General features: G+C 38.9%; 1 protein-coding gene across 3 annotated transcripts in view; it reads left to right on the forward strand.

Annotated features, from left to right (window-relative positions):
- Positions 1–18,434, forward strand: part of PIP5K1B (phosphatidylinositol-4-phosphate 5-kinase type 1 beta) — a 328,934-nt gene that overhangs the window by 215,926 nt on the left and 94,574 nt on the right. For all 3 annotated transcript variants that reach the window (XM_029202075.1, XM_029202076.1, XM_029202077.1), the window contains exons 8-11: positions 5,974–6,185; positions 7,453–7,536; positions 7,660–7,708; positions 10,758–10,842. In XM_029202075.1, coding sequence (XP_029057908.1) covers positions 5,974–6,185; positions 7,453–7,536; positions 7,660–7,708; positions 10,758–10,842 — 430 coding nt within the window. The remainder of the gene's footprint in view (positions 1–5,973; positions 6,186–7,452; positions 7,537–7,659; positions 7,709–10,757; positions 10,843–18,434) is intronic.

Here is an 18,434-nt window from a genome sequence, read left to right on the forward strand (position 1 = left end):
CATTTAGTTGTGTGCCTACTGAACAGTGAATTCAGAGTCTCTAAATAACAGCTTGATTTTTGTCCCTGACACAGTGCGTATAAATACCTCTGGTGTGGGAACGTTTGAAAATACTGTAGGCTATTAGCTCTCTTTTTATCTGACAACAGACCACAGAATCACAGTAAATGCTTTCAGTGCTGAAGAGTTTGCACAAGCATTGTAATTGTGAAGCGGAGAATCTAAGTTCTTATATTTGAGATATAAGATGTATTGCTATACATTTTTTGCTGCTGAATATTTTTTCACTTGCTTGCTCACAGGGAAAACAGTATAACACATGCACATTTGTGCTGTGATCAGAGTGTACGGCAGGGAGCACAAAGTAAAGCAAGTCTTTGGTGAGCAGAGCAGCCTTATGTGCATCATAGGAAAAGTATAGATAAACCGAGGGTCAAATTTTATTCCGTAGAGGGGCACTGATAATGTGCTTGGGTTTTCAGAGAGGAGGTGTTTTCCTAATATTTTGTGCAGATCATGAGTATAGTTTTCATGGAGCTAAGAATTGAGATAGACTTTGAAAAACCAATGTGATTTGAATAAGGACCTTCTAGAAGAAACATGAACAACAGCATGAGCTGTTCATCTTACCTCTTCAGGGCACATTTTGGGGTAATTAAGGGATTTCCGTTTGACTAGCCTGGGAGGTATCTCTAGACAGGTATGAAATAACAGAGAGATGTTGGCTGGGGCCACGGTAGCAAGGACCTTCAGTGTCACTTGAACAATGGTGAGAGACTACAGGCTTTGAGGAGAGGTGTGATGTCACCTGGTCAAGTAAAGGTGTCAGGAATGAATCAGAAAGGGAAAAAAGGGAAGTTGAAATCAAAGCTTTAGCAAGGAGGATCATTTTGATTATAGAAGCTGCTGGATTGGGCAACTTCATGAAAGGAAAAGGAGTCATGGAGCCTGAAATCCACATTAGAATGATTTCAGGTAAGAGAGAAAAAGTGAGAAAGAACTGCCTTGGGGGGAAAGTGTACAGAAGTTTAGAAACGTCCAGAAGGCTACGGGAAATGTACAGGACTGGAGGTTAGGAGTGAGTTTGGACTAAAGGTAACATTTTAGGAATTGTCCGTAGAGCAATAATAGTTGGAGTCTACCCCTAAAAGATTCTTAAATCTATCCACGTCTCCCTTGAGCTCCCCTGCTGCCACCTCATTCAAGTACCATCAACCCTCACCTATACTATTGATACCCTTCAGTCAAAAGTAGGTCCCCCTTTTGTGGGGCATCTCCACAGCACCCTGATTTTTCCTTCCAGGCCTTATTCCAATCTGTGGTTCATGCTTGTGTAATTTTGAGGATGGTGTCATTGTCTGTTTTACTTACTCCTGAAGATCTGGCAGCTTCCAGGGTGCCTGGCACAGACTAGACACTCAACTTGTTTTTTCCAAGCAAAAAGAGTAAACGAACATCACTACCAAAGAGAAGAAAAAGGGAAGAGTTGAAGAGAGAACTCTGGTGACTATTTTTAGGGCCTAGAAGAAAAAAGTGGGAAAAACAAATAGGAAGGCAAAGAACCAAGAGAAGCTGGGCCCCAGTAGCTGAGGGTGAGTGGAGGTTCCAGTGGGGGGTGGTCAGCAGTGATGGATTCTACAGGTGGAAGAGAGCAAGGACGACAAGAAAAAGTAGTATTTATTGGGTGCTTTCTGTATGCCGTGACTGTCCTAAGACCTGATGTGGATGAACAAATCTTCATACTAACTCTGTGAGGCAGGTGTCCCTGTTATTTCTGTTTTACAGATGAGGGTGCCAGGCCCAGAAAGGTTACATGCTCTGCTCAAGGACAAACCAATGGGGGAGCCACGAGTCCAACGAGGCCACCTGGCCCCAGAGCACAGAGTCTTTACTACCATGTAGCCATTCTGGCTCCTTCTAGCAGAGGGCTAAGGGCTATGGCCCAGAGATGGAAAAGGAAAAAACTGGCCACTCTTTATGACCTTTGGCTGTGAAAAGAGGATAGCAGTGCCTGTCATTCTAAGTTAGGACATCTCCCACGTTAGGTGTAGACCAAGTCTACAGAAATCATATGTGAATGAGAGCATACCTGATGCGTTGCCAGCCATGAGAGGCCTAGAGGATATGCTTTATTTCAGAAAAAGATAGGTTTTTTTTTTAAACTTTTTATTTTGTATTGGAGTATAGTTGATTAACAATGTTGTGTTAGTTTCAGGTATACAGCAAAGTGATTCAGTTATACATATACATGTATCTATTCTTTTTCAAATTCTTTTCCTATTTAGGTTGTTACATAATATTGCGCAGAGTTCCCTCTGCTACACGGTAGGTCCGTGTTGGTTATCCTTTTTAAATATAGCGGTGTGTACATGTCAATCCCAAACTCCCTAACTATCCCTCCCCGCTACCCTTCCGCCCTGGTAACCTTAAGCTTGCTCTCTAAGTCTGTGAGTCTGTTTCTGTCAGAAAAAGATAGTTTTGATCACATCGTCAGGATTTTATAGCAGCTGCTTTAACATTGACTTTTATACCACATTCCGATATTATTACTGACTTAAAAATAGTCCTTGAGAAATAAGAGAAAAAATAATCTGGCTCTGACGATAAAAAGCATTGTGGTATTTCAGCTTGCTTTCAGTTTTACATACATCTGTGAATCTTTCCTGGAGTAAGGTCTTGCCCAGGCTAGATGGGAAAGCACCTGTATTTGACTTGCAACTGTGTTTTGCATAGCAAATGCATAGGTACAGGATCCACCAGCAACAGTGAGGTCAGGCCGACATTCTGGGAGGAAATGTGCGCCTGAGTGACTGATTAGACTGGTGTCTGTTATGTTGCAGGATGTTGCACCCTCTCAAAGCTCGCATGTTAAGATTTGGCAGATGTATCGATTCCTTTCATTAAAGATCTGAGAGGATATGAATAACAGAACTGTTTTGTTTGTAATTGATGCAAATCTGCAGTGCACGTGACTAAAATCTGTTCCCGGAATTTTTCATTACACAAGTTTGGGAATTTGATTTAAAATATATGTCTAGGGCTTCCCTGGTGGCGCAGTGGTTGAGGCTCTGCCTGCCGATGCAGGGGACACGGGTTCGTACCCCGGTCCGGGAAGATCCCACATGCCGCGGAGCGGCTAGGCCCGTGAGCCATGGCCGCTGAGCCTGCGCGTCCGGAGCCTGTGCTCCGCGATGGGAGAGGCCACAGCAGTGAGAGGCCTGCGTACCCCCAAAAAAAAAATATATATATATATATATATATGTCTATATATTTATCATTTTCTTCCTTAACGTTTCTTATGGATGGTGACTTTCCCTAACCCCAAATCCAAATATCATGGTCAACTTTCCACACAATAGGAATAAAATTTATCCTTTTTTTTTTTTTTTTTTAAGGCTTTCACTCAGAAAGTAGAAGCCTGGCCCCCTGAGGACAGTGAAGCCCCTTCAGGGTTGCTGGCAATCCAGTTTAAAAGTACAGAGGAAAGGGTCTTCCCTGGTGGCGCAGTGGTTGAGAGTCTGCCTGCCGATGCTAGGGGACGCGGGTTCGTGCCCCGGTCCGGGAGGATTCCACATACCACAGAGCGGCTGGGCCCGTGAGCCATGGCCGCTGAGCCTCCGCGTCCAGAGCCTGTGCTCCGCAACGGGAGAGGCCACAACAGTGAGAGGCCCGCGTACCGCAAAAAAAAAACAAAAAACAAAAAGAGTATAGAGGAAACTAATCTCTGTTTAAAATTTATTTGTAACTTTTTCTTAGTTCTCTAAGTTTTGGTTTGTATGTTTTTTAAATAAACCCAGACTAATATTTGACCACTTAAAGCAATGAAATCATTTCTTGCCTTGTCTACTAGTTGAAGTTGGACCACAGCCTGACTTCATATTTCTTATAAAATGCACATGCTCTCTTTGGATTGTCCTTGGGCAAGAAAGGAGACTCTAAGTATAAATGAAACAGTTCACGTTGAATCATGCATTAAAAAAGTATTATAAGAAATTATAAGAAACAGTATTGTATAAAGAAAGCTTATTAATAAGCAGGACTATTATATGGATGTTTTACAGAGAAAAATGAAACAAATATGGAGTCCACGAGTGCCTTTCAGTTTTCACTACTCTAGATGCCTGTTAGGAACATTTACAATATTGTCACAGGGACTGATTAGAATTTGCTTTTGAAACCAGTTCACTGCTTTGGGGGGGGGGAACATTTACCAATGGGCACTTTGGGCTGTGCAGGGCACAAGGCTGTGACTTTCACCCATTGAGCACAGGGCTGTTCCCTCCGGCAGATCGTGAAGCCATTATTTTATAGCCCATTGACCAGAATTTCTGTGTCAGCCAACCTTTTCCTGCTGAACATCCAAGCTGTGCTCCTGGGTACCACAAGCCCAGAACCTTTAAAGGAATCGGGACACACCAAAAGGGCACTAGTAAGCAGGCTAGAAGTACAGTGATATTTTTGTTGGCTTTTTTTTTCTTTCTTTCTTTTTTGCGGTACGCGGGCCTCTCACTTGTGGCCTCTCCCGTTGCGGAGCACAGACTCCGGACGCGCAGGCTCAGCGGCCATGACTCACGGGCCCAGCCGCTCCGTAGCATGTGGGATCTTCCTGGACTGGGGCACGAACCCGTGTCCCCTGCATCGGCAGGCGGACTCTCAACCACTGCACCACCAGGGAAGCCCTTGTTGGCTTTTTATGATTTCCGTTTTCGGAAGTATAACCTGATCAAAAGCACTTGAGCTGAGGGAGAATGAGAAGTGTAAGATATTCTGGGTACATATTCAATCCCTGGTTAAACAATTATCTATAGACTCTGACCTTCAAAGGCATTTCCTAGCTAGGGTACAGTGATAGATTATCTCCTTGGTTCAGAGATAGCTATTCTGCTGTGCAAACTGGTCTTTCTGGGCTGTTTTGATTTCCTGAGCAACTTTGTGTGAAAAATGCCAAGGTGTTAAAAAAAAAAGAAAAGAAGAAAAAAAAAAAAACCTGTTGTAGGAAGAGAATCATAGACAAACTATTAGGAAAAGAACTTTATCATAGAGGAACACACCCCATTTTCCTGAACCCCTCCTGAACACTCTTCCTCACTTGAAGGGTCCTGAGTGTCAAAGACTTACCCACACTCGGAAGCCATGTTGATGGCCTGTCTCACATCTCGACTGTGTCTCCGTCGTTTTCCTGTCAGAGCATTGCTATCTCCTTTGTCTGGCTGCATCCAGCTACTTTCAGTTCCTTCTCTTTCCCACTCTTGGCTGAGTGGATAATTAAACAGTGAGTCCTGTTCTTTGTTGAAACCATACATTTAGAAAAGACTCGCTGCGGGGAACCGAATGATAACTTTGAAAGTCAAGCTTTGAAAAGGAGACCACTAAACTCTAGGAAGATGAAAGTTTATGAGCACAGATTTCAGACAAAAGCCCATTCCAGCTGAGTCTTCGTGCTGAGGAGGGTATACAGGCTTGTAGAGACCATTGGTTGTTGGTGTCTCTCCTCTAGTACCTAAGATGCTGGAGTTGACTGCCTGGGTTCAAATCCCGACAGTGTGAGTTATGAGCTGTGTGGTACTGAGAAAATTATATCTGTCTCTGTGTCTCATTTTTTTCATCTGTAATACAGAGATAATAATAGCACCTAGCTCAAAGAGTTGTGAGGATTGAATCCCAATGAACCACTTAGCACCTGGCACATGGGAAGTGTTCAGTAAATGCTGTTGGTGAAACATTCATGGAGTGCTGAGGAAAGATGTGCTTATTCTATATTTACATAAAAATATCATCTAGGAGCCATGGTGATAATCCTTACTGCACATGACCTAATCATAACCTCAAATGTTTTTATTTTGATTTTTCCTCTCTCAGCCACCCGCTGGGAGGCAAGCAAGAGCCGCGTGTCTGCATATCTCTCTGATTCTGCGCAGATGAGATTTACAAGCCATTTGCGTGACGGGCCGCCTTGTTCTTTTCCTTACTCAGGTGCTGGAAAGCTTCAAGATCATGGACTATAGCCTTTTGCTGGGAATCCACATCTTGGACCATTCCCTCAAAGAGAAAGAAGAGGAAATTTCACAAAATGTGCCTGATGCTAAGCGGTCTGGGATGCAAAAGGTCCTCTACTCAACAGCAATGGAATCCATCCAGGGTCCAGGGAAATCAGGAGACGGGATCATCACAGAGAACCCGGACACGTAAGTGCAGCGCCTGCCCACACATTTCCTTGATCGTGGCAGCCAACGTCATTGGGTAATTAAATGCAAGCATGTTCCCTTCATGGTGGCTCTTTAGGAATAGATTCCTATCTGGTGCTAAAGTGGATTAAGCCAGCCTTATTTCCTTTCATCCACGGATAACTAGATGAGTGGCAGTTTTTCGAGTTATTACCATTCTTTCACCCACATGGTTTCTTTTTTCAAATGGTTCCATTTTTTAACAATGGCTAAAAATGTTTTTATCCCTATTTACTACATATTCAAAACATCTACCACAAACAGGGTGAATATTCTTTGAATTTGAATAAACATGTATTTAAGCAAATACATGCTAGAACTTAGGTCCGCAATTCAGAGCTTTTTATGTGCGTTAGAGGATTCTGTTGTCCTTGTCCTATACCCGTTTGCATGTATAAAAAGTGCACATTGACTAACAGAAACAATTACAGTCAACCATTTCAGTAATTTTCTTTGGTTGTGTCACGTGTGTGTACTTAGCTGAGCAAGGAGACTGAAAGAAAGAAATCATTTCTCCAACAATGACTAAATCACAGGCACACTTCACTTTTATGAAGGAAATTCATACATATTAAAGATTTTTTTAATCCTTCCTATAAATCCATCTAAATGTCCAATACCTGATTAAACAAATTATTCTGTATCAGTATAGTGAAGTACTATACAGCCATTAAAAGCACATTAGCACTGAATATGAAGAAATGTTCATCATTTAGCAAGTGAAAAATTCAGGTTATAAAACATGATAAATTAAATAATAGCTTTTGTGTATTAATAAATATACACACACACAGGAAAGCTGTACCAAATGTTGATAGTGTTTATCTTTGCATCCTAGGAATGGATTCTTTATATATTTTTTCTTTGTGCTGTTCTATATTTTATTTAAAAATCTCACGGTAAGTATATAAAAGTGTTGCATTTTTGATGAGCAGTATTTTGAAATACTTTAAAATTCTTGCTCTTGGTTTTAAAGTAGGAATGATTTTTTAAGTGAATTCTTCCCATCCAGCTCTTCAGAATTGACAGCTATGGTGTTATTCTCCTTCAGGGGAGGTACATCATTCTGGATTCCCAGGAAGACTTTAGCTGAAGCAAAAAAAAAAGATGAAGGGAGAGAGAGTCCAGGATTCTTAGAGACTACCCATTTTCATTTACATTCTATTTATTAGAAATGATTTTTAACTTCCGATTCATATAAATTTTTTCTCTTTTGCTGTATTCACAGAATGGGAGGCATTCCAGCTAAAAGCCATAAGGGAGAAAAGCTACTTTTATTTATGGGCATTATTGATATTCTGCAATCATATAGGTAAGAAATTTGGGGAAGTAGTCTTTTATTATTTCAAAATAAATCAACGAAAGGTTCTGAAAATTCACCAGATGGGAGTGATTTTACATTCTTATTTTTATTTTTCTGTCCGTTTATGTTTAGGTTAATGAAAAAGTTGGAACATTCCTGGAAAGCTCTTGTTTATGATGGGGTAAGTGATTTATCATGCTCCTTGTTAAACTGTATATTTTTCTGATTTCTCAGAGACTTCAAAGTATGTCTAGGAAGCCGTGTCACTTGAAGAGGAAAGGAAACAAAGATCTTTGTAAACTCAGAGTCTCAGGCTAGCAGATTGGTTCAAATCTAAGAACAAAGACAACATAAATGTGAATAGCTCTTCAAATAGAGGCCATCCAGCCTGTGACTAGGTAGAGGCCAGGAAAACAAAATGAGATCTCGTTTTTATGTGCAATCTGCAGAGCCCAATTATGAGATGGTGAGAAAAAGGAGGAGACTTTTCATAGACACTGGGAAGACCAGTAGGGCGCTTGAACTCAAGTTGTCCCAAGACCAAGCTTCAGAGGGATTTGAACCCTACTTTGATGGTAAACAGCCCTGGGCTTGAACTCTGCGTTCAAACCACTTTACTAGCCATGTGTCCCAGACACATAGCTTGCTTGTCATCTCTTAGCCTGGTTTCCCAGGTAGCAGAAGCCTAGTAATAGTACCTCGCACCTGCCTCGTAGGCTGATGTGAGGGTTAAATTAAATAATGCCCCTTAGTGTTCAACATGATGCCTAACATAATAAGGACATAGGAAGGGAAAACTTTTTCGGCTGTGTTGGATTGATACATGACAAAGGCTGACTGACATGAGAATGTCTTTTGGACCCAGAAGTGGCACGACTGAAGAAAACCATCGGTTATCAAAGAGCAGCCTCTGTCTCTCTCTCTCTCTCTGTACACGCACATGCACGTGCACGCACACACACAAACACACGAGACTTCCTATCTAGATGTTAAATTTGAACTTCCTGCTGTTGACAGAACATTTATGGCCTCAGCCTCCCTCAGTTAATAATTCAAAGTGACACTTCCAGAGAATATATTGGTCAAAGATTTGCTCACACATTTTTTTAAGACATTAGCAGATGCTTTCCTTTGAAGCAAAGATAAATTATAGATGCTATTCTTCTCCTTTTTTGGAAAAGAACATCCACTTCCTCAGTTCTGTGGAAGACTGGGAATAACCTTTCAGCATGAAAGATCTGCATTTTGTCCACAGGCTAAGGAATGACCTTCGACAGAATGCACTTTTAAACAACAGGTTCACAAGTTTGTTTCTGAGAATCGAACTTAGGCTTATTATTCAAATCAAAGATTCTTTTTATGAAAAGGCCAAGATGGTAGGTTAATTTTTTTTTCCTTCTAGCTGAGAAAAGTAGCAACTACATTAATGCCTCGAACATGGGAGGGAAAGAGAGTAAACACCCTCTGTTTCATTCTCCTTCTGTTTATTGCCACAATTTCAATTCCCTGTTACCAAATGAGATTTGTGCTCTGAATGGCCTAGTCCTCTATTGGTCAGATGCTTCTAAGGAGCCCCTACTTTTGTCTAAATAAGATATATCTTCTGCTTTGTGGTGTCTTTTTAATTACACAAATATATAATCAGCATCTCTGTGCTGATTATATATTTGTGTAATTATAAGCAATAATTAAGACTTTTTTTTTTTCTTTTTTTTGCGGTACGCAGGCCCCTCACAGTTGTGGCCTCTCCCGTCGTGGAGCACAGGTACCGGACGCGCAGGCTCAGTGGCCATGGCTCACGGGCCCAGCCGCTCCGCGGCATGTGGGATCTTCCCAGACCGGGGCACGAACTCGTGTCCCCTGCATTGGCAGGCGGACTCTCAACCACTGCGCCACCAGGGAAGCCCAAGACTATTTTTGTCTTTTTACAAAAGTGCCTGTTCTTTAAACAGTGCTTCTTCATACCAAGGAGAATCACAATCTAACTTCTCTTGGAAAGCAAGAATCTTAATCATCTTGCATCCTACATATTTTTAAATGATGGTACTTGTGAATTTGTGTCCACTTCCAACAGGAGCTGACTGAATACTGGGGAGAGTGCATGTCAAACCAGTGGGAAATTTTCCACCACATCTGCAGCATCACTGGTAGTCTAGGGGACCATTTTAATTTGGCAAAGAGGGTTTCTCCATACTGTGTCCTTCGTAACTCAATCATTACAGAATTACCTTATGCCTCATGTAACACCCAGTTTCACAGATGAAAAGACTGAGGCACTGAGATAGTGTCTTTACCCAGAACCACACAGCTTTTTAAAATTAGAGCTAACACCAGAACCGGGTCTCTGGATTCTGGTCCAGTGTGTGTTTTTTCTTCTAAACCCATCACAGACACTTTATAGTATCTAAACGTAAATTTTTAGAAGTTTCCCTGTTGGACGCCATGAACCTGAAATCAAAATGGAGCACTAAATAAGCAAATTTACTATTTTTAGGAATGTGTATCTTGGATAGTTAATAAATGACTACTGAATAAACATATAGAATTAGCTCCTTCATCCATCTTCTTTCCTGGACTTGTAATAAAATGCCCCCTCAGTCCTTAAGACTCTTAGCAAGCATGAGAGAATTAACAATTTAATTCAATTCAACTCTATCTAATTAGTAGATAAATTGAACATAACAGGGGTCATCAGTCAGCCTTGTCTCCTAGGAGTCTTCCCGGTGTCTACATACCTTATTATTGGGAAGTGAAACCAGCAAACTTTTTTTTTTGCCCTCTATCTCACTCTTACTTTAGGGCTGTTTTGCTCCTTTATGTCCCCAGTTTTTGTTCCTGACTGAAAGTGATATGTCTTTATTCCAGATGACACTTGAGACACTGGCTTCCATATTAAAAAAATGGAATTTAAAAGCCCCTCATGGCACACAGTGGAACAAGGATCAGCTGTTTGGGTTTATGAAGCAGAGTCTTTGCTATCTCACCCCTGCCCCTCTTAATGCTCTGTTTCACCATGAGTATCTGGAACCTCTGCTCAGATTGAGCCTTGTGCTTCCTGCCCCACCCCAGCTCCTGGGCACACAGCACGTGGGCATCACTCTTTTGTGGCTCCCAACATCCACACCTTCTGGTTAAGGACATTGGCTAACAGAGAGCCAACTGCATAGAGCTTTCCTCTAGCTTGAAACAAACTGAGAGGTAAACCTCTGGTACCTGATTTGTCTTTTCAGGACACTGTTTCGGTTCATAGACCAAGCTTTTATGCAGACAGATTTCTAAAGTTTATGAATTCCAGAGTTTTCAAGAAAATTCAAGGTAAGATTTTTATGAATTTCTTTTTTTTACCTTTAGCACTTACTGGCTGACTTCACTTTGTAAGATTTTTATTGGAAGAGTTGGGACTATTTATCTCCCAAAAGTGGTAATCACTTAGTAATTATGGTTAAGTATCCTAGCCAGGTATTTATTGATGCTGTAATCATTAAAGTCTAATTTTGTGCTGGAAAAAATTATAAACTGCCTAAAATCCAACCCTGTAATATATTGGTTAAATATGTTATGATACAGTTAAATAATGGAATAATATGCAACAAATAAAAAATGATGTATTAAAGGTACATTTAGTCCTTATAGCTAGCTTCATTCACATATATATAGTTATTGGTCTGCATACCTAAATGCACAACAAAATTCTTATGGGATATATAAAAATGTTAACAGTAGTTATTCTCATGGAGTGTTCTCCAGAATAGACTATATGTTAGTCCTCAAAACACATTTCAATAGATTTTAAAAGATTGAAATCACGCAAAGTGTCTTTTCCGATCACAATGGAATGAATCAATAGAGTGAAAACTGGAAAACTCACAAATATGTGAAAATTAAACAACACACTCTCAAACTACCAATGGGTAAAAGAAGAAAACACAGTGAAATTAGGAAAAACTTAGAGATGAATGGAAATGAAAATATACATTCCTAAAACTTAGAGGATGCTGCAGAGTCAGTGCTCAGAGGGAAATTTATAGCTATAAATGCCTACATTAAAAAAGAAGAAAGATCTCAAATCAATACCCTAACTTTAAACCATAAGGACATAAAAAAAGAAGAGCAAACTAAACCCAAAGTTAACAATGGTTATTCCGAACCATGAGATTGTGTGGCATTTTCTTTTTCTTTACATCAATATTTATCAATTTTTCCATAATGGATGTGTGTTATTTATGTAGAAAATTTTTTAACTATGTGAAAAGGAAAAAGTAACCCTGTTGTTACTTATGTTATTTTATCATTTAGGTATTTTGTGGTCCAATTTCATAACAATTTAGCCACACACAAAAAACTGAAAGAGTAGAATGTTCATATTTTGTATTTATATAAGACAGATTTTTTTCTTATAATATTTATTGGAGTTTTTTGTTAATGAAAGTAAAACAATTTCTTTTTTAAGGCTTTTTTTCCCAGCTTTATTGAGATATAATTAACATATAACATTATGTAAGTTTAAGGTGTACAATGTGATGATTTGATGCACATATATATTGCAAAATGATTATCACAATTAGGTTACTTAAGACTTTCATCATCTCACATAATTACAAATTGTGTGTGTGTGTATGTGTTTGTGTGGTGAGAACATTTAAGATCTACCCTCTTAGCAACTTTCCAGTGTGTAAGACAGAATTATTAACTATAGTCTCCATGCTGTATATTAGATTTCAAGAACTTATTCATCTTATAACTGGAAGTTGGTACCCTTCGACCAATGTCTCCCCATTTCACCCACCCGTCAGCCTCAAGTAACAATTCTTCTACTGTCTATGTCTATGAGTTCAATTTTTTAGCACATGTAAGTGAGATCATATAGTATTTCACTTAGCATAATGTTGTCACGGTCCATCTATATTGTCACAAGTGGTGGGATTTCCTTATTTTTTTCTATCCATTCATCTGTCAGTGGACGCTTAGGTTGTTTCCATGTCTTGGCTGTTGTGAATAATGCCTCAGTGAACATGGAAATGCAGATATCTCTTCAAGATAGTGACTTCATTTCCTTCAGATACATACCCAGAAGTGGGATTGCTAGTCATATGGTCGTTCTCTTTTTAATTTTTTGAGGAAACTCCATACTGTTTTCCATAGTGGCTGCACTAATTTACATTTCCACCAAGAGTGTACTAGGACTACCTTTTCTTCACATCCTCACCAACATTTGTTATTTTTTGTCTTTTTGATAATAGCCATTCTGACAGGTATGAGGTGATATCTCATTGTGGTTTTGATTTGCATTTCCCTAATGATTAGTTATGTTAAGCATCTTTTCATGTATCTGTTGGCCATCTGCATGTCTTCTTTGAAAAATGTCTATTCAGGCCCTTTGCCCAATTTTTAATCAGATTATTTGCTTTTGTTACTATTGAGTTTTATGAGTTCTTTATATATTGTGAATATTAACCCCTTATCTGATATATGGTTTGCAAATATTTTCTCACATTCTGTAGGCTGCCTCTTTATTTTATTGATTGTTTCTTTTGCTATGCAGATGTTTTTTAGTTTGATGTAGTCCCACTTGTTTATTTTGCTTTTGTTGCTTGTGCTTTTGGTGTAATATGCAAAAAGTCATTGCTAAGATCATTGTTGAGGAACTTTTCCCTATGTTTTCTTTCAGGAGTTTTACAGTTTCAGGTCTTATGCTTAAGTCTTTAATCCATGTTGAGTTAATTTTTGTGAGAGTAAAACCATTTCGATGTAAAAATATTGGAAAATACAAAGAAAACCATAAAGATTATTTGATATCTCACAACCCAGAAATATCCACTATAAATATTTTTTCTTCCAGTTTTATTGAGATATAATTGCCATACAGCACTGTATAAGTTTAAGGTGTGCAGCCTAATGGTTTGACTTACATACATCATGAAATGATGAGCACAATAAGTTTAATGACAGCCATCATCTCACATAGATACAAAATTAAAGAAATAGAAAAGTTTTTCCTTGTGATGAGAACTCTTAGGATTTACTCTCCCAACAACTTTCCTTTATAACATGCAGAAGTGTTCGTTATATTCACCATGTTGTACATCACATCCCTAGTGCTTATTTATCTTGTAACTGGAAGTTTGTACCTTTTGACCACCTTCGTCCAATTCCCCCTCCACCGCCCACCCCCAGCCTCTGGTAGCCACAAGTCTGATCTCTTTTTCTATGAGTGTGTTTAGTTTTGAAGTATAATCGATCTGCAACACTGTGTTAGTTCCTGCTATGCAACAGAGTGATTTGATATTTTTATACATTTCAAACTGATCACCACGATAAGTCTACTTATGATGCCTCACCATACAAAGATATCACATAATTATTGGCTACTCCCTACACTGTACATTTCATACTCATGACTCATTTATTTTGCAACTAGAAGTTTGTACCTCTTAATCTCCCTCACCTATTTCTCCCACCACCATCTGCCCAGCAGCTACCTATTTGTTCTCTGTATCTATAATTCTGTTTCTATTTTCTTACGTTTGTTTTGTTTTTTAGATTTCACATATAAGTGAAATCATACAGTATTTATCTTTCTGTGTCTGACTTATTTCATTTAGCATAATACCCTGTAGGTCCATCCATGAGGTCATAAATAGCAAGATTTCATTCTTTTTTATGGCTGAGTAATATTCCAGTGTGTGTGTGTGTGTGATCTTCTTTATCTATTCATCTATTGATGGGTGAGCACATAGGTTGCTCACATATCTTGGCTGTTGTAAATAATGCTACAGTGAACATAGGCATGCGTGTATCTTTTCTATTTAATGTTTTGTTTCCTTTGGATAAGTATCCAGCAATGGAATTGCTGGATCATGTGGTAGTTCTATTTTTAGCTTTTTGAGGAATCTCCATACCGTTTTCCATAGTGGCTGGTCAATTTACCTTCCCACCAACAGTGCCTAAGCGTTCCCTTTTCTCAACATCTTCACCAACAGTTATTATTTGTCATCTTTCTGATAACAGCCATTTCTGTTGGCACCTCTGTGTCATCACTGGAAAAATGTCTATTCAGATCCTCCACTACTAATATTTTCACATACTTCCTACCATCTTTATTTCTGTCCTTTGTATATTTATATAAAACTGGTAGCATAGTGGTGTACAATTTTATGTATATGTCCTCTATTTTTCACATATTATAATATGAATAGTTTCCCATATCACTGTATATGGTACAAAGAAACCATTTAAAATTACACTACAACATTAAAATTATATGGGTATGCCATAATCTATTTAAGATTCTATCATTTGGACATTTACATTATTTCTCCTTTTTCTAACGAGTACTTTTGTGAACATGATTTTAGATAAATATGGTGTCCAAGCTTATGACTATTTCTTTAGGATAGATTCCAAGAAGAAGTACTAAGGGTTTAAAATGCAGATAACTGCACAGAATTATTATGCCACTCTAGACTTCCACAAGAGTCTGTATTCTTCTAGCCTTTAGCCAGAATTATTCTTTTTAAATTGTGCTACTTGGATAAGTAAAAGATGTTATCTGGTTGTTTTATTTTGTATTTCTTAAGTACTGGTGAAGTTCAACCATTATTCATGTTTATTACCCATTTGTAGTTCCTTTGAGAATTGAGCTTTGTAATATTTGCTCGTTTACATTAGTGTTTATTATTTTTCCAAATGATTTATATGAACTCTACACGTCAAAGATATCAATCTCTTTTTTTAACCTTATTTCATTCTAAGAAAAACTTTTGTTTCACATTTGACTATCTCAGTGGTATCTTGAAATTGGTCTCAAATTGAGACCACTACCAATTAAATTTTGTTTAAGGTCTTTTCTGCCTAAGATGGACCATAACATAGTATTTATTCAGCCTGCAATCCTGTGTGAATACCAACTTGGTTCAAATTTTGAAGGAAGATTTTCTGCCTCTCTTTACCCTTTGCTGTGGTTGAAAATCATGAGTTTCCTTGTGGCCCCTGGTAGGTTTATGGAGGATGTAACCCATGGGATCCCGGGTTTAGTGAGGCTCCTCCATGAGATTCCCCATGTTGGGAGTTTTTGCTTTCTTAGTAGTGTATAAATTAATGGTGCAGTCAGTGGCATCCTCAATTCCATGAAATATGGTGTGAGTTGTGAACCTTTCCAGTTTGTATAGTTTATCATGTTTTTAATGTAACAGGTCTTTTACTTCTCAAGTAGCCAAATCTATTTTTTTCCTATTTTGATTTCTTAGTCTACTTTTTATAGCATCTTTATTCAGGTATAATTCACATACCAGGAAATTCACCCTTCTAAAATGTGCAATTGGGTGATTCTTAGTATATTCACAAAGTTGTACAAACATTACCACTATCTGATTTTAGAACATATTTATTACCCTGAAAAGAAACCCCATATCCATTAGCAGTTACTCTTCATTCCTTCCTCTTCCCAACCCCTGGCAACTACTCATTTATTTTCTGCCTCTATGGATTTGTCTATTCTGAATATGTCATATAAATGGAATTATACAGTATGTGGCCTTCTGTGTTTGGCTTTTTTCGCCTAACATGATGTTTTCAAGGTTTAGCCATCTTGTAGTACTTTATTCTTTTTATTGCTGAATAATATTCCATTGTATGGATTTAACACATATTGTTTATCCTCTCACTAGTTGATGGATATTTGGGTGGTTTACATTTCTGGCTATTAGGAATAATGCTGCTATGAAAATTCATGCACAAGGTTTCTGTGGACATAAGTTTTCATTTCTCTTGGGTACATACCCAGGTGGGGAAACACTAGGTCAGATGGTAACCCTATTTAACATTTTGAGGAACTGCCAGACTCCTTTCCAAAGTAGCTACCCAATTTTGCAATCCCACCAGCAATGTATGAAGGATCCAATCTCTCCACATCCTCACCAACGTATGTTACTATGTGTCTTTTTCATTTTAGACATCTAGTGAGTATAAAGTAGTATCTCAATGTGGTTCTGATTTGTGTTTTTCTAATGACTAATGATGTTGAACATCTTTTTATGTGCTTATTGACCCTTTATATCTTCCCTGGAGAACTGTCTATTCAAATACTTTGCCCATTTTTAATTAGATTGTCTTTTTATTGTTGAGTTGTAAGAGTTCTTTATATATTCTCAACACATGTTTCTGTTATCAGGTGTATGATTTACAAATATTTATTTAATTTATAGTATATGGTGTGAGGTAGGGTCCAAATTCATTCTTTTGCATGTGGATATCCAGTTGTCCCAGCACCATTTCTTTTTTTTTTTTTTTTTGCGGTATGCGGGCCTCTCACTGTTGTGGCCTCTCCCACTGCGGAGCACAGGGTCCAGACGCACAGGCTCAGCGGCCATGGCTCATGGGCCCAGCCGCTCCACGGCATGTGGGATCTTCCTGGACCAGGGCACGAACCCGTGTCCCCTGCATCTCAACCACTGCACCACCAGGGAAGCCCCCAGCACCATTTCTTGAATGGTCTCTTCTTTACCCCGTTGAATTATCTGGGTTCCTTGTTGAAAAATCAGTTGTCCACAAATATTAGGACTAATTTCTGGATTCCCCCAGGTTGGTCAAGAACCTGCCTCACATCCTGAGTCCATGCCTCCCTGAAGGTCACCACAATTTACTCAGTTACCCAAACCAGACATGCAGGCATCAAGCTTTGTCAAAGCCTAACCACCCACATGCAGTCACTTACCAATACTTAGTCTCACCTGGAAATATCAAGCGTTCGTGCCCTTCGTCCATAGCACCTCTCCTAATTCAGCCATTGTGATTTTTATGGTTTTGGTTTGGGCTTTTTTTTTTTCTTTTTACATAAAGTTGTGGCCCTCATGTTCCTCTCTTACCTCCAGTCATATCCCCTTCCAATCCAATCTCCCCCAACCCCAGCCAGAGGCATCAGTTTAAATCTCCTCTTGCTAATTTCCTATTTAAAACCCTTCCATGCTTAAAAAAAACTTTTTTTCTTAATAAAAACTTCAGTGTATTTCCTAGTATGCAAAATCCTAACTTCGCTTCTGAGTTCCTGTGTGATGTGGCCTCTCTTTCCCTAGCCGTGACTTTTCTCACACCCATTCCATGCTCTACCCTACCGTCAAGCCTCCAGCAGCTCTGAGTGCCCTGCAGTTACCCCTAACATTCCAGGCTGCCTCCACATCTGTACATGTTCTTGTCCCTTTGCCTGTAGTGATCTCCATCCTTCCCCTGGTCTTCCTTCACATCTCAGCTCAGATGATGCTTTCTTCACAGCAGTTACCATACTCTGCTATAGTAAGCTGTTGTTCTGTCTCCCCCACTTGACTTTGAGTTCCTGAAAAGTAGGGGCTGTGTGTGGTTCTCATATATATTCCCAGAAGCTAGCACATTTCCTGGCACATTGTAGGCCCTCGATCATTATTTGATGAATAATTCAATGAATGAATGGACTTTTCATCTACTACCAGCTTTTCAAAGGGTAGCCATTTAATTAGTAAAGTTGACAGTTTAAAATACAACTTCCAGATCCTTTATCAACTATGATTAAGTTAAAGCCCTTAATTCCTACAGTCATACTTTCCTTTTTTTTTTTCTGATTGTGAAAGTAATACATGTTTATAGTAGAAAGTTCAGAGGAAAAAAATACAGATTGAATTACAGTAAGGAAAATGCATTACCCAGAGAAAGTCACAATTTAAACTTGGGAATCTAAGTTTCCAAATGTTTCACTAAGCACATACACACACGTTCACACACCCCTTCTGTTGTGATTTTATTTAAAAAAATAGTTTATTACTCATGTTAGCTAAGTTTTACTGCAGCAATAAATTAACTCTGGATTCTCAGTGGCTTAATAAAACAAAGATTATTCCTTGTTCAGACTTTCCCAGCACAGGTTGGCAGGGGGCTCTGTT

The sequence above is a fragment of the Monodon monoceros genome, unplaced genomic scaffold, assembly GCF_005190385.1.
Source record: "Monodon monoceros isolate NGI ecotype Baffin Bay Population unplaced genomic scaffold, NGI_Narwhal_1 Super_Scaffold_5, whole genome shotgun sequence".
NCBI lineage: Eukaryota > Metazoa > Chordata > Mammalia > Artiodactyla > Monodontidae > Monodon > Monodon monoceros.